General features: G+C 50.8%; 2 protein-coding genes across 3 annotated transcripts in view; one reads left to right on the forward strand and one right to left on the reverse strand.

Annotated features, from left to right (window-relative positions):
- The first annotated feature begins 5,928 nt into the window (after positions 1 to 5,928).
- FNDC11 (fibronectin type III domain containing 11) lies at positions 5,929 to 9,143 on the forward strand. The gene is made up of 2 exons (XM_076352398.1): positions 5,929 to 6,060; positions 8,118 to 9,143. Exons 1-2 carry the CDS (start codon positions 5,929 to 5,931, stop codon positions 9,072 to 9,074), a joined length of 1,089 nt encoding a protein of 362 aa, XP_076208513.1. The 3' UTR covers positions 9,075 to 9,143.
- Positions 9,144 to 9,913: 770 nt separating this feature from the next.
- The window catches only part of HELZ2 (helicase with zinc finger 2), a 28,709-nt gene continuing 14,272 nt past the window's right edge, over positions 9,914 to 24,350 (reverse strand). For both annotated transcript variants that reach the window (XM_076351900.1, XM_076351899.1), the window contains exons 9-20: positions 20,088 to 23,601; positions 19,146 to 19,231; positions 18,623 to 18,754; positions 18,047 to 18,214; positions 17,629 to 17,770; positions 17,045 to 17,161; positions 16,276 to 16,468; positions 15,355 to 15,489; positions 14,888 to 15,106; positions 14,421 to 14,577; positions 13,815 to 13,982; positions 9,914 to 13,303 (exon numbers count right to left, since the gene is read on the reverse strand). In XM_076351900.1, the coding sequence (XP_076208015.1) occupies positions 13,179 to 13,303; positions 13,815 to 13,982; positions 14,421 to 14,577; positions 14,888 to 15,106; positions 15,355 to 15,489; positions 16,276 to 16,468; positions 17,045 to 17,161; positions 17,629 to 17,770; positions 18,047 to 18,214; positions 18,623 to 18,754; positions 19,146 to 19,231; positions 20,088 to 23,601 (5,156 nt within the window). In that variant the 3' untranslated portion in view covers positions 9,914 to 13,178. The remainder of the gene's footprint in view (positions 13,304 to 13,814; positions 13,983 to 14,420; positions 14,578 to 14,887; positions 15,107 to 15,354; positions 15,490 to 16,275; positions 16,469 to 17,044; positions 17,162 to 17,628; positions 17,771 to 18,046; positions 18,215 to 18,622; positions 18,755 to 19,145; positions 19,232 to 20,087; positions 23,602 to 24,350) is intronic.

Raw genomic sequence — 24,350 nt, forward strand, 5'->3', positions numbered from 1 at the left:
CCCAGCCCGCTGCCCCAGCGTCAGGCTGGATGAGGCCCCCGGGGCGAGCATCCCTGCGAGCAGCAGCAAAGCCTGACCCAGCGGCACACTGCTCCAAGCTTCAACTCTGCTCCCTCTGCGTGGATCCAGCCCTGCGGTTGCTCCCGGTTTAATCCGGGAAGGGCCAGCATCCGTGGTCTTGTGAAAGATGCTCGTTACCATTCTGAAAAGCCTTCTGGGGCACTAAACTGGAAGTACAGCGTTCACCTCCCCTCTCCTGCAAACCCAAGCAGGTCATTATCTTACTGTGAGCCTCAATTCCTCCTTGTACCACAGAAATGCTCCAATACTGGGCCCTATGTTTGGGAACACAGACAAATGTTCTGTGAGCCTTCAACGGCAAGAAATAAATGCCCCTGCCTTGCTCATGCCCTGGGGGTTTGCAGCCCCTGCCTCACTTGGAGGCTGCTGTGGGAACGAACGCTTTGGGCTGATTTATCCGGCACGTTGGCGCTGCAGATTAAGGCGCCAGCCCTGAGAGATGGAAGGGAGCGCGAGCCAGCCAGCCAGGCGATAAATCACAGGACGCAGGCTCCAGCTCTGCCTGCTGCGCTCTGCCCATTGGTACTAAAGGTGCTGGTCAGCGTGTTCCCGGCGGGACAAATGCTCGAGCCTCGGAGCTGCTTTCACATCCCGTGTCCTGGGGAGGGCGGACACCCAGCTCCCTGGGAGTGCTGCATCCCAACATTAGCCCGACTGCTCCCCCGCCAGCCACAGCCCCGAGTGGGGACTGACCGCAGGTGACAACCAGGGGACAAGGCTGCAGGCTCAGCAAGTTTCCCACTGCCCGTCTTCGCCCTCTGTCCCACGTCCAAGCAAACGTGACCCCCGTGGGAAGTTTTCCTGGAGAAAGGGGGATGCACGCTCGCTGCTTGGATGAGCCTGTCAGCAAGGGCCGTCTCGTGGGATCTGGGACACAACAGCCTCCCTTGAACTTATGCTCAAGGACGTCTGTCTTGCAAAGTGCAGCACAGCACAAGTATATCCGAACGGGCTTTTGATGAGCTTCCAGCAAGATAAAAGAGCTTCCGTGACCCTGCTCCATCTTCCTGAGCTAGATCATCGGTAAACCAACCCCTGCTGTAGCCTGCAGCTCAGAGGAGCTCTCACCTCTCACATCCCACACACGTGTCTGGGTACTTAGATTAATGTCACCGCTGGAGAATGGAGGGTCTGTCCGCCCTAGGACGCTCCTTCAGTGCCAAGACCTGTCCGGGCTGTCCAACCATGAAACACTCAGCAGGGGAGGAAAGGAGAGCTGACAGATAAAGGCTCCCTTTCCCAAGGAAATCCCAAGCACTCAGCTCTTCATGCTGCAGGTCTCAGGGCTGGGCACAGACCAGGGAAGATTTTTTGCCCCAAACCAGCCTCCAAACCCACAAACTTCTTGGCTTGCTATAGGCAAACAGCTACCCCAAACTCCAGCAGGTCCAGGCTGTGGGGCTCCCTCCCAGGGTGCCATTAGTGGGTGTAATGAGCTGGAGATAATTGCTGCCTCGGGGACACAATTAACTCCTTCCTGGCCTGGTCCAGCTGGGGCTTTGCGTCCCAGAAAAGCAGTTTCTCCCCCAGGTTCCTTAGAAAACTTACCTCCCTTTTCCTTCTCAAAGTGAGCCTTCTGAATCCCAGCCTGACGAGCAAAGCGAGTTCCCTGATGTGTGGCGATGATTTAGATTTGGGATATATCTGGAATGTATAATTTATTTCAGGTATATGAGGCACCAGCGAAGCTGGGAGCAAGCAGTGAGTAAATCAGTCACACCCTTGTGATAATGGGATTTGAAGCAGCTCAGCGCAGCCAGCTGATGGGCAGCCCTGCTCTGAAAGTCCCGCTCCCGTGGGGCCAGGCAAACACGAGGAGCTATGGGTACTGTCCGGGAACGCAGGGACACAGTCAGGAACCCTGGAGGAGCTGGTGACGTCGGGAGACTTTTATGACAGCGCTGCCAGCGACGGCCATGGCAACACAACCTCTAGCAGAAAGGTCTGTGTGAACAGCCCCCTGTCCCTGGGACAGGGCTCACCTTGAACCAGGCGCTGCCCAAAGAGCTGCTCCAAACCCGACACCCACCTTCACCCATGAGGTCCCGCCTGGAAGCGGCAGGGGAAGAACCAGGCACAAAGCCCACCCTCCTCCCCGTCCCTGTGGTGGTTTCCTTTGCGGCAATTTACTGTTTCAGAAATGCAGTAGACATGAAATATGAAGACAGAAATTGCCGGCGACTTTTAATTTGGGTTCTGCCAATTTCTCTGTTCCAGTTATTGATTTTCCATAAAGATGAATCCCTGTTCCCAGCTCGCTCTGACAGGCACTATCTGCGCGTTCTGCTTACCCCGAGAGTGGAAATATATGTTTTATTAAGCGTCAGAGCTCACTAATGAGAAGAGGGAGGAAAATCAATTGTCTGCTTGTATCTTGATCTCAAAGACAGGACTAACAAGTTCTTTATTTTGATGCTGTGGGCAGGAGGACAGGGCAAAATGACAAACGTGGCAGACAGTGGCTGTCAGCTCTGCTACAGAGGCAGCTCAGCTGATGGGGGGGGAAGGGGTACATGGTATTTGATTTTTTTCAAACACATTTGTATTTGTATTAATTCAAAGAGATTCACAGAGTGCTATAAAATCCTGTAGTTGAATTGATCCCTGATGCAAAGCTACTGAAAACAGTAAAATTTCAGCTGCAGACTATAAGCAGGTTTATGCTCATATTCCTAAAATCAAGACAGCGGCTTGGCCAGCTGTTCTGGATAGGGCAGCCAAAGGGATCCCATTTTTCCATGCTAAATTTGGGATGAAGGTTAGCTTTTATGACAATGAGAAGTACAAGCAAGCTCAGTGCAAAAGTCTCTGCACAACTCCAGCAATAAACCCAAGCGTGCACCATGCTGTGCTCCTAGAAAGTGCTCAGGTGACATCCTAACCCTGCCAAAATGAGGAGCAAAGCTGGCTAAGCCCAGGACTTCACCTTTGCTGCGTGAGAAGCTCAGCCACTGCACTCAGCTCAGCTGTGCAATACTTTCATCTTCTACCTCCACCTTTTCCAGGTCAGTTCTGGGGTACGCGAACACCCTGAATAGCCTAGACGTCGCCAGCTCGAAGGCAGACATGGTCTCCACCGAAAGCCATTAACTACAAAGACACCATCGCATCTTCAGAAATCACGGGATGGGAGGGTGCCAAGGGAAATGGACACAACGTGCAAGCCTTGCTTTAAACTCCTCCCTGGGCATCTGGCACAGGCCATGGCTGGAACAGGAGGCGAGGTTAGCTGGACTCCACGGGACTTTTCTTATGTCCGTAAGCCCTCACACCACCAAGGCCGAGGGAAAAGGACAGATCCAGTTCCCAGCACACACAGCCCGAACGACAGGACTGGGATCCATGACACAGGCATGAACATTCATTTCCTGCATGAACTGGGTGTTATTACCAAATACTGATCTCTGCTACCTCTCCCCCCGCCCCGGCAAGGCTATCAACCTTCTGTCACTCATATTTGTTATCTTCCTTGTCTGTTAGAGAATCACACCTGACAATTGTATAGTTAATCTCTCGGCAGCGGTGAAATGAGATGGTAAGCTCCAGCTGCCTTAAGAAGATGCATTGATTTCTTAAAATGACAGATCGCCTCCTCCCTTGATGTTCAAGCAGAAGCTCAGAGCTGGTATTACGGATCTTGCCTATCATTCAATTAAAAAAGCTTAGCAGAGACGCACCAGCTAAGTGTGCAAGACAGCATTAAGGCTAAGTCCTGACCCAGAGATTTAATCCCAGGGAGTATGAAGGCACCTTCAGACAGAGGACGCCTGTCCAGCTTGCTGATGAATGCACCGGTTGTGGTATTGAACTTGCCACTGTGAACCGTATGAGCCAGTCTCTTCTCCGCAATAAAACAGCTGACTGGCCAGTCAGGTCCTGCAGCAAAGAAGAGCAGGAAAATCCCTTCCTACACAAAAGGAAGTTTGCTGCACTTAATGGAGCAGTTTATATCCTATTTCAACACATCTCTTTAATAAGGATTATGTGTTTAAGTTAACAAAACTCCTGACACTGTGTGGAACAGCCTCAGTCTCACCGCAGAGAGCAAAGCACTGGAGTGTGTCCGGCCTCAGATGTAAAGACTGCAAGATTCACCCTCGAAAAGCAAAAATACCCCCACCCCACAGCATGCCATAAAGCCCAGCAGATCCCATCGGTACCCCAGAACCACCTGTGCTTTCCTGGGCGAATATTAACATCTGCAAAGCAGCAAAAAAGCAAAGCTGAATGGAGCGTATCTGTGGGTATCCCAGATCTGCCCCACGCTGGGCTCAGAGCAGGTCCCAGGCGGAGCAGCAGTGCCGTGCTGACGATGGTGTCCTAACGCTCAGGAATTCAGGGCAGAGCCATTCACAATCCTCCTCCCAGAAATGCTACAAACAGCGCAGTTGTTTGGAGCAGCCTGGATAGCCGGGCCTGCGAGGATTCACCAGCCCCAGGGGCAGAGGCGTACCTACACCAGGTGACTCAAAAGCGCAGGGAGGTGCCTGCAGCGTGAGAAACAGGGCAGCCGTGTGCCGGCACGGCGCTTCACCGAGGGCGCCTCGCAGGGTGCCACTTAGAGCTTAGGGCTTCCCAGGATGGAGCCAGTTTTTCTGCTCATTGCTGTGCTCGTTACGCCTTGCTCCGAGCTAGCATGCTGCGCGGACACGGCCAGCAACCATTTTCTGGCTGTCCTGCCTTAACTACTTCATCCCTGTCTGCAGGGACCTTTGGTTCGAGGCCGTGTCCCCACAGTTCACTGCTGAGGTCTGGGCTCTGCGGGGATAAGAGAGCTTTAAAGCAGCCCACAGTCAAGCAGCTGAGTTAGGCTCCTTGGCCGTGGAGCAAGGGCTCATAAAAGACTGAGGCTGCTGCCTAGCTCCGTGGAGCAGAGACGAAACGCTGGAGGAGCAATGGGAACATCACACGCAGGGAAGCCAAGCTTTGGAAACCACGTTTTGGATTCTCCAATGACCACAAACCCCGCAGTCCTCAGAAAAATGGTCCGTTTGTCAGCTTAGCGCTCTCACAGCCCCATCGCAATAGCAAGGGCACAAGATGGGGGTGAAACAAAATGTACCTGTTAAGGGGGAAGCACATTGCTCTCAGCCCCTCTGCTTTTCTCCTCTCTGCCCGCCAGTACGATGCGAAACTGCCCGGGCACAGCGCTGGGCCGGGGGACAGAGCCTTCTCACACCTCAAAGTGCACGACACCCAGCCCAAGGATCGCACTGACCCCTCGCCCCGTGCCCAGCACCGGGAAATGCATCACACTGCGATTACAACAGCCAGGCATTGTGTGCCGGCTCGCTGTAAGCGACCCGAGTCACCCCTTTCAGTATAAAAACAGATGCTGGTAATTAAGCAGGCAGAGGAGAGCGCGGCCGCGCTCCTCTCCCCACACACGGCCATCTCCCCTCGGGGCCAGCCTGGTGTCACCGAACCCGCAGGGACCCAAGGTACCACATTTCCCCAGGGACCGGAGGGTGAAGGGGGGGGGGGGCGGCTGAGGAGCGGATTACTGAGATTTATGGAGGGGACGGTACAAACGATTTTGGGGCCTACAGCCCCATAGACAATTGGGGTATGTCCCCACAAACCACCGCCGCCCAGAGCAAAAAGCATCGCGGTGAAAAGCAAGAGGCTTGGGGGAGAAGTCGGTGGGTGCCGGGGGCTCGGCCCCACCGGCCGGGGCACGACTGGGTGGTGGAAACCGACTGCAGGGAGAGGGAACAGCACCCACGTCCGCCCAGGACGCCGGAGCCTCGTCCCCGGGGGGGGTTTGCCCGCGGCTCCCAGGGCCCGGGCGGTGGCGAGGGCAGGCAGGGACCCCCCCGGTCCCCCGGTCCCGGGGCGCCCGCCACAATGCGTCGCCACGGCAACCGCCGCGGCCTGCAGGGCTGCGGGCGGCCTGGCCGGGCCGCAGGTAGAGCCGGGCTGGGCCGGGCCGGCGCCGGGGCCGGGGCCGCTGGACGGAGCTCCCCGGGGCCTGGCAAGGTGGGTCGGGGCTCGGTGGGGCCAGGGTAAGGCAGGCCGGGGCCGCCTTCGGCCCTGCCAGAAGGGCCAGGGCTTGTACCCCAACTCCGGGGCAGCGTGAGGAGGCGGCTGCCCCGGGATGAGGGGCTGGGTTTGAGCCGCGGAAGGCGTTGGGGTGGCTCCGGCTCCCGTGGGTGCCCCCTTCCACCCCCCCCCCCAAACCCTGGGCGAGCCCCGGGGCCTGTGCAACTGCAGCCTCCCAGGCTGCAAATGTAGAGGCGCTACTGGGAATACAGCCGTTTCTGGCAAGGAAAAAAAGAAAAGATAGAGATAAAAACAGAAAGGGAAAACAAGCACAATCACAGCTCGCTCTGTGGGCAAACAGATGGCTCTGGAGAGCCAAATCGCTCTGAAAGCAGGGTAATGTAACCTGGTGCATGGGCTGTCCCTGTTGCACTCCATACGGGGATGCCAGGAACTGGCACTGCTTTGGTTTAGGGCTGGGTTGTTTGGGGTTTTTTTGGTTTTTTGGGTTTTTTTTTTTTTGTGGAAAGAAAAAAAGTGAAAAGGAAATAGAGCTTGTTTTTTAAGTTGACAGCTCCCTTGGAAAAAAAAGTTGCTGTGAATGAGTGAATTAGTATAAATTGTAGTGCAGCTAGGGGCCAGACATCTGAAAGGTTTATAAATGCTTGGAATTCCTATGAGGAAGTGTTATTAGTTCTGTTATGTATTTAGGGAAAATGAGGCTAAGAAAAATTGCTTTGTCAACTAGATATCACCATCTAGCTTCTACAAGACATGTAAGAATTAAAATATCCCAGTTAGATACTACAAGAACTTAAAAAGTTATAAACAGGAAATTACACAGAATGAGGAAAGTTACCTGCTGTAGAGCGTATCATCGCAGTCTGACTGGGGTCACAAAATCTCACTTTCAGAATGACGTATTTCTTTTTCAAATCAAGCGTGTTCAGCTTGTGAAAGCCACGTTCTCCACGTCAAGCTGGGTTCTCATTACAGTATCACCGACGACAGGGACACAGGCATTTATTTAGCTAATTTCTGTTTATGATACATAAGCTGTGTGAGCCACAGGTACTTCAGCTAGAGCACAACAGAGAGACACCTTCCATCTTGGCTCAGCAGGCACCACCAACCAGGGCACGGCTTTGTCCGTAAACGAAACAGCTAAGACTAAGAGAGAGCAGATACAGCATCGCAAAGGACCACTACCTCAACACCCTCTTACCAGCAAACCGTTACCTGTTCACAGGTGCTTTACATGTGTTTCATCCTCTCACTGTACATTGTTTATAGACTAACAGCGTTCTGCTACAAGAAAGCAAGTAGATATCATGGGCCGAGGTGATAATGTAAACTAAAACCAAAGAAAGGGAAAGCAACACATCACTGAAAACGTTGTCAGGTTACGACTGTCAATGCACTGCTGAAGGTAGAGGTGCAAGGAAAACCGCTAGCGTTCCTCTTGAACACTGCTGTGAGGTGGCACTCAGCGGATGGCATGGTTCTGCCTGCTGCATACCGCCTCGCCTGGGGGGGCAGAGGGTTAATTTGAATCACCAAGGTGATTATGTAGCTGTAGGAACTGGCTTAGAAGATGGGTCTCAAACCTCAACAGCCTGGCAGATTACAGAGAGAGAAAAATAGACATCTCCAGAGATGTAGAAGAATGGAAAGAAATTGCTTACAGGAGTACAAAGGCACCTAATTAGAATGAAACAGAAGATAGTAAGATAGGGAGACATCTTGGCAGAGTATAACAGAGAATAATTCCTGACAGTGAATCTATTAAGCAGAGGTAGGACCTCTCAAGGGTGGGGTAGCAGGAGACCAGTTGGTTGGAATATATAAAAGACTATACAAAACATTAGAAACCATGCAACTATGAGGGAAAATTCCTCTGGAACTACATCTAGTCTAACAGTTCTTTCCCATCTATAAATATATAAGCTAAGCTTTAATTAAGAGAGCAGAGAAGAGTCACAGCCATGATTATACTCCCTCACAGCTGCTTTTCCTGTGGTTCTTAATGTTGTTATTGCTGCTTTCTTACACAGCAACTGAGCTTTGGAATCATGGCTGTGATTTTGAATGAGTTTGAAACCAGTTCAGAGAGTACTGCGCACAGCGAAGAACAACAGGACAGTGCCAGCTGGGAGAGGTACTTGGAAAGGAGAAGCCTTGTTCTGCAGTTCCTGCACTCCAGCCTGAGCCGCCACCACCTCCAGCACCACCAGAACAAAGTTGAGCTTCTGAAGAAGTGTCGCTTTTACTTGGAGATTGAGCCCAAACATGTGAACGTGAGAGACCAGAACCACGTGATGCATCGCACTGACATCTTGCAACTCATAGACCCCTGCCAGTTCCAGAGGATGAAGACGGTGGGAAAAAACCAGACTGAAATCCAGCTGTCGCTTTTAACTGGGCTGTTAGAACAGCTGGAACGAGGTCAGGAGGAGCTGAGCTGTTACGTAGAGACCTCTGACATGATAACTTTCCTCTCCCGGTGGGACTTGATTATGCAGAGACTATCCAAGCTCTCCGAGTTTATGGAAACTCTCGTTTCCTTGCAAGTGCCAGGAAAGCTCTACGTCAAGCACCGTTTGGTGTCACATGCAGATCTTAGAGGTACTAGACTCCCCAACATTAGGCTTTCTCTCTGTACAAAGATGCCACTGATTTTTGATCGGAAAGAATCATTTGCACACAAGAACTGGGCCAAGCTCAAGTGGTTTACTGAAAATCAAGAGTCACACCTCGAACAATGCGAACTGCAAGTTAAGTTACTGACAAACGGGAGTCAGACAGAACCGGGATACGGTAGGAGTCAGGTAGTCACCTCCAACACATACGTAGTCCAGGACCTGCAGCCCGGCAGATCATACGAATTCACAATTAGAAGATCAGACACTCACACACTTGTCTTTGAAAAATGGCGTGACAGCATTACATTGAAGACAAAAACTAACGCTGTTGAAGACGCGGACAGCAGCGCTTGTGCACCAGAAGGATGAGGTGGCACGCAAGAACGTTCTTCTCATTTTATCCATTTGAAAAAGATGAATGAGAAAAATTAAAGGTAAACCTTATTTTTAAACATTTTGCGTAAAACTGAACTCGTTCTGTTTTCAACAACCATTTTACAAGCGCCTTCCCCAAATCTTTCCAGGTTAACAGTAACCCATTCCAAATTTCTCACACAAAATAACATCCTTAGGCAGCATTTGGGACTCAACACTCACCTCCCGCTGCCAGAACTCACAGGTGGGAGCAGCTAGAAGCAGGCAGCCTTGCAGGACACCTGGCATGCAAAGCACAGGAGATAGAAGCATCTCCAGCATCCAGTGCTTTCCATCCACCAAAAGATGCCCAGTGCCAGCGTGTTACAATGATGTTGTTTTGGGTTTTTTTACCCCAAGTTATTCCCCCCCCCCCCCCCGTCCTTCCTCCAAAACACCTGAACTGAATCCTAAGGTCTTCAAATCACTCACCCTAACTTACCTCCACCTCTGGTTCCTCTCACACTCTACACCCTGTGCCTTACAGGTACCTAAGCGTGATTTTGTGCTCACCCCTCTACAGTGCATGAAAAGATCACTCTGATTAAAAAAAAAAAAAAAAAAAAAAGAAACCAACACAAAACCAACAACAAAAAACCCCCAACCACCCCCCCAAGCCCCCACACAGACGGGGAAGGGTATTACATCCACGCGACCAATACGTAGAACACAATCTTTTCTGCCATGTACTGCAGTTAACGCTCATTTTCTTTTTTACCATTTGGTTCAGTCCAAATATCTATCAGTTCCGTCCCCACACAGATTCTAGTCAAACCATCACATAAACAGACCTTTTAGTAATAAAATTTATTATTTAAATAAATTCAAATCATTTTTACAATTATGGCTTAAATATCAAAAAAGGAATGTTGAGGTTCAGTCTTATAAACGGTAGAAGCAGGTAAAAATATTTGTATCCAAAATGTCATTTGAGGTTTGCTGCAAGTCACAGATATACAAAAGATAAAAACCCGCCACATTTAAAGTTCCTTAATTTACACTTCATGACACTTAACATTTCATTTCTATTTTAAAAAAAACCCAACAATTTATTGCAGTAAATTGATTGTCCTACACAGATCCGTCCAAATCCTCTAAAACAGTCCAGTGGGCTTCTCCTTTGCCAGCTGGAGCCAAGGAGAGGTTTCCTAGTTCTGGATGTCTGTAATTTCACTGCCAGGCCGAGCAGGATGCAGGGCGATGGCTGCAACCACGCGGCCCGTCACAGGCTGATGCCTGGCACACCGCTTGCCGCGGGCGCAGGTTCCCGTTGTTCAGCTTGGACTCAAGCTCTAGCTAGTGCCGAGGAAATTAAGTTACCCTGCTGGATGAACCGACCTTCGTGTCCTGCAACAACGTTCTTTTTGTCTGTGAGCTGCGGAAAACGTAGAGCCTGTGATCGGACAGATACCCTGTGCACCACGCTGCCAGTGGTTTCCTACTGGAATTACCCAAGGTTTGCCTTTTTTGTAAGTATTTTAAGAATATGTGCTTGAACATAAAATTCTTTCAAAAGTAAATTCAAAGCTCTGTGTGCAAACGAAACTGGACTACTTTGAACTTCTTTTCTCTATTAATTTCTATGATTCTCTCTCTCCATGAGCATAAGGACAAGAACACGATGCTCAGCTGTCTCTAACAGTCTATAAAAAGTTTGATTAATTGCACTTTCTGCTATCCCTGACTATTGCAGCTGCATGACCAACTCTACAGGTACCTGCTCACAGCCCAGTCAGCCCAAGAGTCCAGCCTGGCTGGGTGGTCTAGGGCACCATTTTCTCAACGCAGTTACAAAATGCATCTTCGGAGGAAAAAAAAAAGATGTATATTGTCTTGCAACACAGAGGTGACCAAGCAAAGCATTTCAGTCCAGTCTTTACCCTCCAAGGAGCAGCAGTAAACATTTTTTCCCCGCTGAGGGCAAAGGGAGATGCTTTGTGAGGTCTCTTTCTTGGTCTACACAAACATATGGCCAAACCGCACACAAGAGCATTGGACTAAGCCACTACACTTGGGGTGTCTCCTTGTTTGTGTTACATGTAATGAAATAACCATTAAAAAAAAAAACAACAACCAGGAGAGAGACTCTTCACTTACACTAGATCGTGAAAATGAGACCCACTGGTTCTAAAGGGACCAAGATGACTTTGTTAGAATGGTGCTGGCACCATGGTAAAGTATTTCTCCCAACAATTGCAGCACCTTTTGCAGTTCTCCATGTCATCCTGGAGATACATGATTGCATTTCAGTAGTCCACAAAATGATTCCCATACAAGCTTATTTTGGAATTGCAATATTATTTGCAAAATCAGGCTGGCGCGGAATCTTTGAGATCCCAGCTGGGATGACTTCAAAGAGGAACATCTTACCAGCTTTTATCAAGCATCTTTAGAACCAGCAGGAGTTACTTCCTACGGGCTTTTGTCCCTTACGGAATCGCCAGCCATATGCCCGTTATTACGCTTCAGTAAGACAAGAGCAAGCCTGGGTGGTCTCTAGTGTACGGATCAAACCCACCAAATGCAGAAGTGCAGGAAGGTAGTTTAAAATAAGGAAGAGAACAACAAAATTTCTCCATAGGTTCTTGGGTCAAGTCTAACACAGAGTCATGAGAAGAAACACAGCGTTAAAGAAGGACTTCTCCAGACACAAGGCTTTCTTATTGCACATTCCTCCACACTGGAAAGAGCCACGCTGCATTTTCAGTTGCAATCACAGGACAAAATTCATCCCTGCCGTAGTGCTGTGAAGTCACGGGGACCCCTCACTTACGCCAAGGAGGACTCGTGTGCCGGCACAGTACATACTTGGTGCAAAACCACTGTGATTGCATCTTGGCTCCATCCCACATGAACATCTAGAGACAGCCAAGCGTGTGGTCTTGGGGGAGAGCTGAGGCAGGCACTTCATACATTCAGAATTGAAATGAGATAAAAGACACCCTCCCTCAAAACTATCATGCTTCAAAAAGCAGCTCCATGATTCAGCAGAGAGCACCACTTCGCCACTATACATCTGTATCAGCCATACGTTACCGGCAAAAGCAGCCTTCTCTAGTGAATCACAGCTTCCAGTTCACAGCAGTTTGGCTACTTAAAATAAAAAAAATACATTATACACATATATGCTGTGGTACATTTATCAAATTTCCATCACCGCTCTTAAAAACTCAGGCCATAAGACTGTGAAACAAATTCACAGAGTTAAAAGTTAATAAATTAGAAGCAGCTTTAAAAAAATAGGAAAGGGGGGCTCTTACAGGAGGAGATTTCAAATAAAATTCAGAACAGTTTAAAATACGCTTACAAATTCCAACGTTTCCTGGTAGGAGCGGTCCTCGCTTTTCATTAACCTTATACTGGTGAGGACAACCTCCTTTGTACAAAGAATAAGTAAATCTATTTACAAAATCAACTTGGCCTTGGCTTTGTGGTATTTACATGCTCAGAGAACAGCATTTTGGTTAGACAAAGAGTGGTACGTGGTTCTCTCTTTGCTTTCTTCCTTCACTTAAAAAACCCAAAACAACAACAACAAAAATTGTTTTTCTGCTTTGAGAAATGAGAAGCCTTAAAAATTCCCTGGCCTTGGTTTTAAAATGAGTGGTAGTACTCAGAAGCTTTGGTCCTCTATGGCAAATCGCAGCTTGCTGCGCGGCTCCGTTGCGCGCAGTCATTCCACCCTCGATGAATGGACTGAATATTTGGTCCCCAAGGTGCAGCTGCACTGGCAGAAAGGATGGGGGCTCCGCTGAGCGTCTTCCAGTTAAAAAAAATAGTATCGTCGTTAATAAAGTCACACACCCATCCATCCATTTCCAATGCTTTTTGGTTTGCTCGAGCTGAAAGTTCCTGTCCAAGGTTGCACTGATTAAAAAAACCCCCCGATGCCAAAGCACGCACTGAAGCTGAGCTGTCACTGTGCAGGGGAAGATCCCGGCTCCCCCGCTGCATTTGGCTCCACAGGTCATTAAATAATGGAAAGAATGCGTCCTTCCCAAGGCACACGTAACGCAGTTCAGGTAGAGAGGGACGAGCTCATCGAGGTACAACCCGTCCTCATCGGCGGAAGGCTGAAGTCTTCCTGACAAAAATCCCCTGGGCTGCAGTGTAGCAGTTGTGCTGTCTGTAATGCTGAAGCAGTCTCCTCCACAGAGGGTTGCACTCCAGGAGGTACTGGTTCCCTGTTGGCACAGGGATGGGGGCAGCGGGTTAGTGGCCAGAAGGGGCTAGGACGATACCGTCACAGAAACTTTTGCCTAACGTTTCTAGCCTAAGGGTGCTGGATAACTTGCAGGGACATTTCCTTCAGCCAGAGCTCTGTGAAATCCCAGCTCCCTTTTCAGTGCTGTCATATCTGCGAGCAGCTTCCCTACACATCACAGCCTACGCTTGCATGATTAGGAGGAAAGTAAGCAGCCAAATTCTGTTAGGAGAGAGCTCTAGCATGCAAGTGACGGAAGCGACGTGGTCCGAACCAGAGGGTGAGAAAAAACTAATTATACATGCTGCATACGAGCCATGCACGATCTCTGCTTTGCACAGATTGCCCAGATAGCCCAGTTTCAAAACCACAGACAATCTAAAGGGCACAAGGATAAAGAAAGACCATCGGTTGTACTAGTTTGGGTCCCCACCCCTTTATCCAAGCATCCTGTTCCCCTGCAGGCCTGTGCACGCTCCCAGGAGACCCACCTAAAATGCAGAGTCCTTCCTGAGCTCGCGTGATGCCGACATTGACCTGGTTTGGGTCGGTAACAAACCCCAGGTACTTCTTCTGCCAGCTCTTCGTGGGCTTCCTATCAATCTCCGATCGGGGGCAGGAGCGTACAGTTGACAGGATCACGTATCTCCACTCACTTCCTAGAAAGCGGAATTGAACCAGACTTTTTTAGAAGGAAGCATCTGGCCACCCCTCCACCCCACAAGACACTCATTTCTCTACAGCAAGACCCGTAAAACTGCAGCCACTGTTTGGGTTTCTCCAGCTTTGGAGGCCATTGGACTCCTGGTCGTTGCTCTCCAAAGAGCACGTGCTATGTCAGTTCTTTCACACCCCCTTCAGACATCCTCCACCTTCCTATCTTCAGCAGCCTCACCCTGCCTGGCCACTCCAGAGGTTTCCAAAGGATTTATTATAAGCACAAATGACCCAGAAATTTGGCCCAGGGATGCTTCCTCCATGGCTGAAACGAGCGTGGTGTAGGATTTGCTCAAAGACTGTCTCTGTGAGAAGTTGCTTCAGTCCTCAGGAAGGCAGGAGAGAACAGAACCAACCATCCCCTCTCCTGCCAGCCTCACCTTGACTCTTCATGATGGTGCAGACGGTCACTCCACGGATGCCCTCTCTCAGGAGGCTCTTGCTGATCTCGGACACCTGGGCGTTGTAGGGGCTCAGGATGGCGATGCTCTCTGGCCGGATGGTGCCATCTAGTGTCAGCTGCTTCGCCATCCTCACCTAGGGAGACCAGGGTCCTGCTCACCTGGGAGCGGCGGCCGGAGGGAACCAGCCCTCCCGCACACTGTCCCCAGGGCAGCGATGGTGCCTGGCTGTGCTGCTCCCCCTGCTCTGGGTCACGCTTCCCTACAGCTGCCTCTGGCCAGGGGCATCGTGGCGTGCTCCAGACCTGGGAAGACGCCAGGCAGATGCTGCACCCCACTGATCTTTATCCTATATCGCTACTCGTTGTCCCTCCACGATCCCCAGAGTCGCCCAGCACAACACCCTCCCTTTTGCATCTCCAGCAATTTCCCAGGACCCTCCTCACCGCCTGCTCCACTTCTTCTGGGTTAGCTTTGGAGTTCTCGTTTCCTTCCTCAGTAGTAATCATGAGGCTCTGCTCCTTCCCCTCCACGTGCCCGAAGATGATAGGGCAGCAGCTGTTACCTTTGTGGTGGAAGACACTGGGTTTACGAAGCAGCTGGGGGCACGTTTTCAGCCGCATTTCATAAAACTCCTGGGATGGGAACTCGCAAATGCCTTTGTGCTGGCAGAGAAAAGGGGAGAAACAGAGATGAACAAAACCCAAGGAACTTCTCAACCTGCAGCGTCTTTTTGGGCAGGCTTCACCTGCAATGCCACTGTGCTATAGCTGGCACTGGGCGAGTGCATTACTCTACTCTAGGAAGGGAAAGCGCTAACGGAAAATATCTGTTTCCCAGTGGCTTGAGGCAAGCCCCGATAGCTGCATTTTCTGTGATGAAGAAAAGACAATCCACTCGAGGAAGGCCTCACCATGCGGTACTGCGTATCCAGCATCCACGCCTGATTCCGGTAGCGCTCAAAAAGAGATGTCTCCATGCCAAGACTCTTGCAGAAGTCATTGTTGACTACAGGCCGCAGCTGTTTGTGATCCCCAAGCAAAACAACCTGGAACAAAGAGTGGACACCTCAACGACGAGGGTGGTGGCACTGGTGAAGGCAATCAGCTCTTTGAAAGGCTATTTGCACACAGACATTTGTTGCTCCTTATTTATGTTATGGTTACAGCAACCTCAGTCAAGGACCACGTTGGGCATTAAATAAAGATCCTGACCCAGATAACGCAGAGCCTTGTTCCCATCTGACGGGAGAAAGACATCGTGCAGTAAGTCTGCTGAGATCTGCTCTGTGCTTCTTGTCACGTTAATACTTTGTACCTGGGTCAGCACATTTTTTGGTGGCAGTGATACCCACCCTCTAAAGAAGCACCAAAAATCCAGCCACACCACCACTTGTTTTCTCTTGCAGAAAGCCAAGAGCAAGTTTAGAGGAGACAGTATGGGTGTAACTGTCTGAGGACAGAGAGCTGAGCTGATACACGCAGCAGAGAGACGAGCAGACGCAATAGTTCTCCACCACAGCTTTCAGGCCTACAGCAGGTCTTATGACTCTGCTTTATGTGATATGAACAGACAATTCACAGCTCGTGCATCTAGTGAGAATACTTATGTACTGCACGTACCTCAAGATTTTAATTATAGTTAGTAGAGTTACACCTCAAAGGAAACAACTCCCTGAAGGCTGAAACGTTGATACACCATCATAGATACTACCAAGAACAACCTTAAAGCCTGGTAAAACTTGGAAGAGCTGCATGGTAAGGGGTGGAAGACATGCAGAGGTTTGAGAGCCCTGAGCAGCCGTCCTAGAGACGCATCTTTGGAAGGGACTTACCTTCTCAGCATGGCGGTGGCTGACCAAAGGGATGAGGGTCTCGGGCTCTGTGGACATGGCACACTCATCAATGATTATCTGCTTGACACTGAGCTGCTCCAGGGAGGTGGCAGATGCAGCGGAGCACGTGCACAGGATGACATCGTGGCCTGCCAGTTCATATGCACGAGCAGATGACAAGTGATTTTTGTACCTGGTGGTCGATGCAGAAGACATAAGGGAATCATCTCCGGGCTCCTCATGCAGGAACCAGGCGGAGGCTGTACTTTCCCAAATTATTATGGCTCTATCTCCCGCCCCAGGATGAACTGGTGTTCCCAGAAAAGGGCTTTGGATGGACACTGTAGGAAATGTACTTTGTCCTGAACTCAACAGGGCAGGGGCTCGGGGCAGAGGATGCAAGTGTCACACGCACACGTATAGTTTGACTTTTGGTCCAGACGGACAACAGCACCAGGGCAGAAGCGATGCTGAGGCTCTGCACTGTACCACTAACCCCGAGCTAATCGCTTTTTACCATCATTCCAAACACGCAGCTTATTGATCTGTCTTGATGTTTTCACCCAGTCTCTTGGCTTGCATGAGCCAGGACAAATCTGCTGACTTTCACGCGGTCTACCGGTTTGTGTCAGCTGAAACCTAGCAAGTACGGCCCAAACCTCTTCTCGCAGGGGGAGGAGATTGCTGCACTGTGCTCCTTCGGGCAGTGCTTCAGAGGTGGCACACGGCCAAAGTCAGCCGTCTCTCACCAGGGTCTCTTTCTACTCACTTCCTTGTTTCTTCTTCTGTTATCTGCTCTCCTTTCTTCATCCGAGCATCAAAGTTACAGATCTCCTGCCAGAAAGGGTTGGGCGGCCGCCGGATGCGATGATGCAGGATTATTTCGCTGAATAAAGAGTCAATATATAAATATTTTCCCCCAACACAGACCCAAGTGATCTCTTCTACAGTGAAGCATACCACACCTGTCTATGTGGAGAAACCTCATTAGCTAAAGAAGTCACAGCCAGACTTTTCCATCTTTACAGACCTAACACTTAGTTCACCCTAGAGGACACAAAATACAACCACTTTTCTTTAGCAGTTGCAAGCAGGAATGAAGTCAGAGACTTTTAGAGCTGTTCAAAAGAGAGATGAAAACATCTAGGATGTTTTCAACAACTGGGTTTCCTGGCTAGGTGCTACATTAGGCTATACACCTTCACTTGGAAAAATTAAGTACAAAGCAGGTTAATAGTGCTGCTCCACAGCAGCAGAGTGGAAACCGCATTTGCTCTGGCTTGTTCAGCTTTACCGGTGCAGAAAACGTCGCTCCCCAGCACCCTCAGAGCCTGCGGGGCCATGCGGTCCTACCTGAGCTCACGCTTTGGTTTTGCATCCCGCAAGGCTTTGCGGTAGAGGTTCCGGTTGCTCCCCGGGTATGGGTATTCCATCGTCTCAATGGCGTCCCCGTAAACTCTCAGTGGTTTCAGGATCTTCAGCTTCAGCAGCATCTCTGGGGAAGGAGAACAGGTCTGCTCAGACAGCACCAGGCACCGGTGATGCTGAGAAAACCCATGGCCTGCGAGGTGCCCGATGTTTGCCGTGCACTCTTCTCCCCACCCCTCACTCATCAACCCCACCTTTACTGGTCCTTGCCCTGCAGTGAGGGGTCTTCTGTAAGGAGCAGCCCCGCTTTATGCCCCTCCTGTCTCCCAGCCCCACAGTCACGGCCACGTGTTCTCCCTCCCACCAGTACGAGCTGCTTCAGGGGCTTAAAACCAATACTTACCAGCAACAACATCAACAGACTTGTTGGATGGGCCACAGTACAAGATGCACTTTCTCCCCTTGTGCTTTTCTTCTTCAGAGGATGGTGTTTGCTCCTTCTCGACGCTCTCCTCGTTCAGCTTGTGGAACCAGTAGACAATGTGAGTTCCAACAGCAGTTTTCCCCGTGCCTAGAAAAGCAAGGAGGTTGCTGAGAGCACTTTAACCGTGAAACCCATGCTCTAGATCAGCATCTGGATGATCAGCCATGAAATAAAAGCAAGAACCGAGGGGACTGCGTTGAACAGCTGTGGGTGATGCCAACCCATGCTACCTTCTCCTGTCTCACCGAGGGCCTATGGAAAGGCAGCCCGGGGAAGTGGTTGAGTCACCATCCCTGGAGATATTTAAAAGACGTGTAGACGTGGCACTTAGGGACATGGTTTAGTGGTGGACTTGGTAGCGTTACGTTAACGGTTGGACTCGATGACCTTAAGGGTCTTTTCCGACCTAAATGATTCTGTGAAAGCAACAGATTAGCTCTAACCTGCCCTTCAAAACAAAGTAGGCATGTACTTGTGCCGTCCCCCCAGCCTTACCTGGTGGGCCTTGGATGAGCGTGAAGGATTTTCTCAGAGCATTTAGAATAGCCTGGTTCTGACTCTGGTTGAGCTTCCTGGGGCTGCCAGGGACATCAAAGGATTTTTGCTGCAGGATTTTGGACGTTGTCACTGTTACGCAAAGAGCCAAGAAAACAAGTTTAAAGAAGGTTACTGAAGACAGCACACAAGGATTCAACAGGAGGATGCAGCAGGTACCAAGCAATCGTGGCCCATTTACAAGACCATCTAAAAGGAATCCTCGTCCTGTGCCAAGATGTTCTGCCCATGAGCCTTCTCTGTGAGTCCTGGGGATTAAAACATCACCCGTGCCACTCTCCAGCAGGGCATCCCATATTACCTTCACTTTGCCAGGCTAGCAGCTCCTCTCCTCCCCTTGGCAGGGGAACCTCCTGGTCTGGGAGCGTAACCCCTATGGCAAGGACCCATGGAAGCTGCCAGGGTACCTGCCTGGCCAGAAGCAAGTAGCCACAAGGCAAGAAAGGTGAATATTTGCACCTACCTTTTTTAGGAGGTTCATGGCCAAGGGCGATGCTTTTAGCAAGCTCGGAGGCATACGGGAGCTTCCAAATTGCCTTTTCTTTCCGTCTGACAGACAGGGAAAAGTAAGAATGAATGGAATGTAGCATAAAATAGCAAAAATTGTAATACAGCTTTGTACAACTGTCTTGTTTATTCCTTCTCTCTGTTTTGATGTTGCATTAAATCCTTCCACAAAGGACTTAAACCAAAACCACTCTTATTCTGCTCTTTCGCATCTGGGACTATTTCTCAACTGTCTGAAGAGCTGAGCCCGCAAAGATGTTGAGAGCAGGGAGCACAACTTCTGTCCCAACTCCATTTTATTATGGCCCACCCCATTTTATTGGGTTAGCTTCCAATTTTTTCCTAAAATTCACAATACAAAAGGAAGCACATTCTGCCCTGAAAAAGCTACAGCAGCCTTGGGTGTGTGGCAGTCCAAAAGACTGCCCTACAGCAGTCTAGGGCAAACTAGACATCAATTCTGCTTTAATAAGAGCAGATCTTGCTTCACAGCAACAACAAAGGGGAATGATTGGGAAATCAGGGAGCACTTCTGCTAAGCAAACCCTGATCCAGTGCTTCACGCTGCCTTTTATGACACATATTGCAGCAATCCAGTAACATAAGAAACAGATGCCCAGGGAAATTTCAGCACGGCACCCTCCCCTATCTCCCCATTCTCAAGGTCAACCAGAGGAGCAAAAGGCCATCTGGAGAACAGATCTGAGAAATGCTGCCACCCCCACCAAACATCAACAGCCCAGCAGCATGGCCAGTCGGAGCTGGGCAAAGACAGATTTTTCAGGGGATCAGCCGCACCAGCAAGCGAATCCCATTTGGGTGCAGCAAAGGAGTCCTGTGGGAAGCCGTTTCTCTGCACGGAGAGGTTAACCAGAGCACCACCGCTAAGCACACTTACACGTCTGGCAGCATCTTTGGTATGAGCTCCACCGTGAACCTGGCAGAGGCCTGTGAGATTTCCACGGGGATGTTCTCCATAGACATATAGTGGATGTAAAAGTTCAAAGTCTGCTGACTAGTCCTGTCTGACTTCTCGTTGTCGCTGAACTCTTCAGTGACTCCGTGAGCCACCCAGGTGTAGGTATCTGGATCAACCACAAGTTTGTTTTCTGACCTGCCCTTGTCAAGAAAAGTCAGATTCTGAAGGCCACGGCTGAGGCATTCCTCGTCGCTTTGAAGGCTCCCAAGCTTCAGCCCGCCTAAGCGAATGCACAAGTAACAGTGGTTGAAGTCCACTTCAATGGAGCACTCCTCTGAAAATTTTTTTTTTAGGAGGAAACTCCCTTGCAGCTGTCCTTTTCTTGTCCTTTGCTTTGCCCAGGTTATTTTGACATCGTGGAGGACAATCGAGTCGTTTTCAGCCACCGCGCATGAAGCAGACTCCATGGCGCTCATCGGCATCCATACCTTGTTATACTCCACTGCATGCTTGTACTTGTCTTTGGACGGCAGGGTGGCGTAGGCGGAGAAGCAATCAATAGGCTTTTCCATATGCTGCAGGCAGACATCGAAACCTGGTGTCACACACCACAGCTGCACGAAGGGCACCAGGAAGCCCCGGCAGACGTCCGTGGTGAGCTGGAACTGCAGTGCATCGCCGGCGCTCAGCTCCAGGGAGAGCTCCATGTAGTGCGAGCACTGGCTCTTCCTTACCCAGCCCACGTGCCGCCGGTACAGCTCCTTGCTCTTCCGAAGGAGAGAGGCTGCAGTCTCAAAGTCCTCCCTCCTGATGGCTGTGAGCACGGCTTGCCAAGTCTTGGTGTCAAAGAGGGTGACGCTGTGGTCGCGGAGAGGTCCTTCCCACAGCCTGTGCTCCTTCATTGTCTCCACAGAGTACACCCTCCTCTTCCACGACAGCCTGATGCTGCTCCGCTGCTGGATGAACACGGGCTGCTCTATCAGCTGAAGAGACCTGTAGTTAATTATCTGGGGATCTGGAAGACTCTCTTTGTTCAGTGGAAACAGGGTTTTAAAATACTTTTTCATCCCTTCGATATCCACTACGAAGGCGACCTTCTGCAGGACTTGGCCCTTCAGCTGGGTGGCCATCTGCAGGCAGCGGGCTCTCTTCTCGTACATCACTGCCTGGGAATTCTTCCTGTTGAAGTCATGACAGAGAAACTCAATGTCATCCGAAGAATAGACGATGGGCTTCTTGCGGATCACAGAATGAAGGTGCCGCTGGACCACAACGTCCACGTACCGGCGGATGGGAGAGGAAGCCCAGGTGTACGAGTCGACGTGCAGGGAGTAATGGCCTGCTTTCGACTGGACAGTGGAGTTGGAGCGACTGAAGTAGGAGCGGCTGAGCAGTCTCCTGAACTCCAGGGCCACGGGGGCCAGCTTCGGGTGGATGTCATCGGTAACGATAAGGTCTAGCATCTTGTGGAAGTCACGGACATTAGCGGCTGACTGCAGCTGCTCCCAGATGGGGGCCAGGAGGCTGAACTCCACATTTTTAGAGGAGTCTTGGCCAGGAGACACCTCTCCCAGGTGGTGTGAGAGATGGATGGACAAAGGAAGGATGTGGCTGTACTTATTTTTCATGAGTGATAACTGTTGAAGGCTTGGCTCGCACTGACACCGGAGAGGAGTGACATTTCTGGTGTCCTCCTGGTTGGTGAGGAACTCGGCCACGAAACTGTTGAACATGATCATTAACTCCTCTATCATCTGATGGGATCCCCTGTTACCTGGGGATCTTTCCTCATCCAGCCGGTCATAGAAACAGTCCTCCTGCAGCCGAAACTTCCGATGGACCCTGGAGAAGTGATAAGCCACAGCTACGCAGTCCTCCAGGGTATCGAAACAAAGGGCCCTTGCTGCTCCCACGTAGCGGTCCTTAATGCAGAGTTCTGCCTCTTCATAGGACAGCTGCCTGTCCGAGCGGATCGCAGAGATGGTGAAGACTGCCTTTAACATCTCATCAGTCTCCTTTTCTATGGTGACAAACAAGGAGATCACCCGACGATCCTTCTGCGGCAGGAGGCTGCAGACCTCTTGGCTAATGTGGGGTGGGAACATGCACAGCGGCTCCTGGTTGGGAGCGTAGTAGGTGACACCCCGCTTCTTTGCTTCCAGGTCCAAGGCACTGCCTTTGGGAATGATGCCAGCCACGTCTGCAATGTGGATCCCAATCTCATAGCGATGCCCAAGATCCCTAACGCTGACAGCATCGTCCAAATCCCTGGCGCCTTGGGGGTCAACAGTGAAGGTCAGGTAACTCCGACAGTCCTTCAGATTTTCCTTGGTGAGGTTTAGTTTGCTGCTGGAGGTGTATTTGGCTGACTCCTTGGTGACAGCAGCTGGGTATTTCTTCTCCAAACCATACTCCAAGTCGAGGATCTTTAAGCCTTCTTCTAAAGTCAACGCTGCATGCAGAATCTCTGTTATTATCCCCAGAGGGTAGTAAAACCCTTCCCGCCAGGAGATAACCTGGACGCAGAAGAACTGGCATCTCCTTGTCTCCTGGCTGATCTTCTCGCAGCTGACCACTCTGTACTTCCCATTGACAAGCCTGCGGATAGGAATGACGTTGGGTTTCTCTTTCAGCCCTGGGACGAATATTTTGGTGACAGTGGGATCGATGGGTATCATCACCCGGGGATCAAATTCGTCCATCATGCAGATGAAGGTCCGTTCTCTCTCTGCGCGCTTTAAGATGCCCACCACCTTCCCCTGAGGGCGGTGGCTGCCGCTGTCAGCCGTGCCGCTCTGCAGGATTTCCACGAGCACCTCGTCCCCGGTGAAGGCCGTCCCGCAGTGAACTCTGCCTTTGATCTGAATGGTCATTGCAGGGGAGTCGTTGAGGGTGAAGGCAGAAGCTCTGTCGAACCCTTCTTTGATCAGCTCGCACCTCTTGTACATTTTGGGGTGCATGTGCAGATACTCCTGCATCATCTGAGAAGAGAAGCTGACATATTCCTTCCTGCCTTCCCGCAGGTTTGAAGCCTCAGACTTCACGTTCAGCAGCCCTTCTTCGGACACCGTCACCAGCACGTTCTTGCTCTCATCTAAGAGCTCCTGGAGGATGGGATCGTCAGGATTCACACTCTCAGCCTCAGAGCTCCAGGAATCAGTGTCGCTGTCCTCTTCGTCCTCCTCTGGGCTCCTCCTGCTCCAGCTCTCCTTGTCGCACGCAGCCTGTTTGATCTGGGCCATTGTCAGGTTCTCCGGGAAGACGCTCCCCTTCTCGATGCACTGCTGGATGAAGCGCTTCCATACCTTGCTGCACTGGCCGTGGGAGCACAAGGCCACGGCATCCCCCACTGCAACAACCAGTGACTGAGCCCGGGTCATGATGGTGTTGAGCACTCTGGCTTCGTTGAAGAACTCGAGGTGGTGGGAGGCCGAGATGCGCAGGCTCTCACTGTTGTGGACCGTACTGATGATGATGACCCGGAACTCCCGCCCTGCACCAGAGGGGACAAGGGAGAAGTCACTCATGGGAACCCAACGGGGAAGACCCTGTCTGGCTGCCGCCCTGCGCTCTGCCCATCTACACTGTGTTACGTGGCCGTGGGCTGATGTAACCTCACTTGGCTGAGTCATGGGAGTCACCTGATGCAAATAAAGCAGCTCTTGGGGATCGTGAGGGCCTCCAGACATGAACCAGGATGGACACCACGAGGCCACCACCACCCACGCACCAGGGAGGGAAGGGCAGCGTGGAGACAGGAGAAAGGCAGAGCACCGGACCAGTGCAGCCGCGAGCACCCGTGGAGCAGTCCCGCATGCTCAGTGCCACCGGCAGCCCCCGCCAGCCACTCCTCGCAAACACGGGTAGAGTTTTCTCTGAATCCCAAATTCCTCGGGGAACCGAGGGTCTTGCAGGAACAAGAGGAGTGACCGTTCGCAAGAATCCCTCTCCCCTTAAGGGCAGCTCTGCTGCCTGATCGCATGACAAATAACAAACAGCAAGAGGCACCCTGGTGATTTCAGAGCTGAGAAGAGACTGCAAAGAAAGGGTGTGGAGATCAGAAACACACCCCAGGGGTCAGTTATTCTCACCATGAGGAGTCCCAGCTGCACAATAAAAAAAAAATAAAAAAAATAAAACCACGGATGAGTCATAAACTAAGTCCTCGAGGACAAAACCAGCCCTATCCCTCTCTCGTCATCCAGAGCAGCGGACTCCTCTTTTAGTGAGCTGTTCTGCGAT

Source organism: Aptenodytes patagonicus, chromosome 14 (assembly GCF_965638725.1).
Source record: "Aptenodytes patagonicus chromosome 14, bAptPat1.pri.cur, whole genome shotgun sequence".
Lineage (NCBI taxonomy): Eukaryota > Metazoa > Chordata > Aves > Sphenisciformes > Spheniscidae > Aptenodytes > Aptenodytes patagonicus.

Coding starts and splice junctions, on each gene's coding strand:
- FNDC11 (XM_076352398.1), top strand. CDS start 5,929: ATGCGTCGCCACGGCAACCGCCGCGGCCTGCAGGGCTGCGGGCGGCCT. Junction 6,061..8,117: donor GCTCCCCGGGGCCTGGCAAG/GTGGGTCGGGGC, acceptor TTTCTTACACAG/CAACTGAGCTTTGGAATCAT.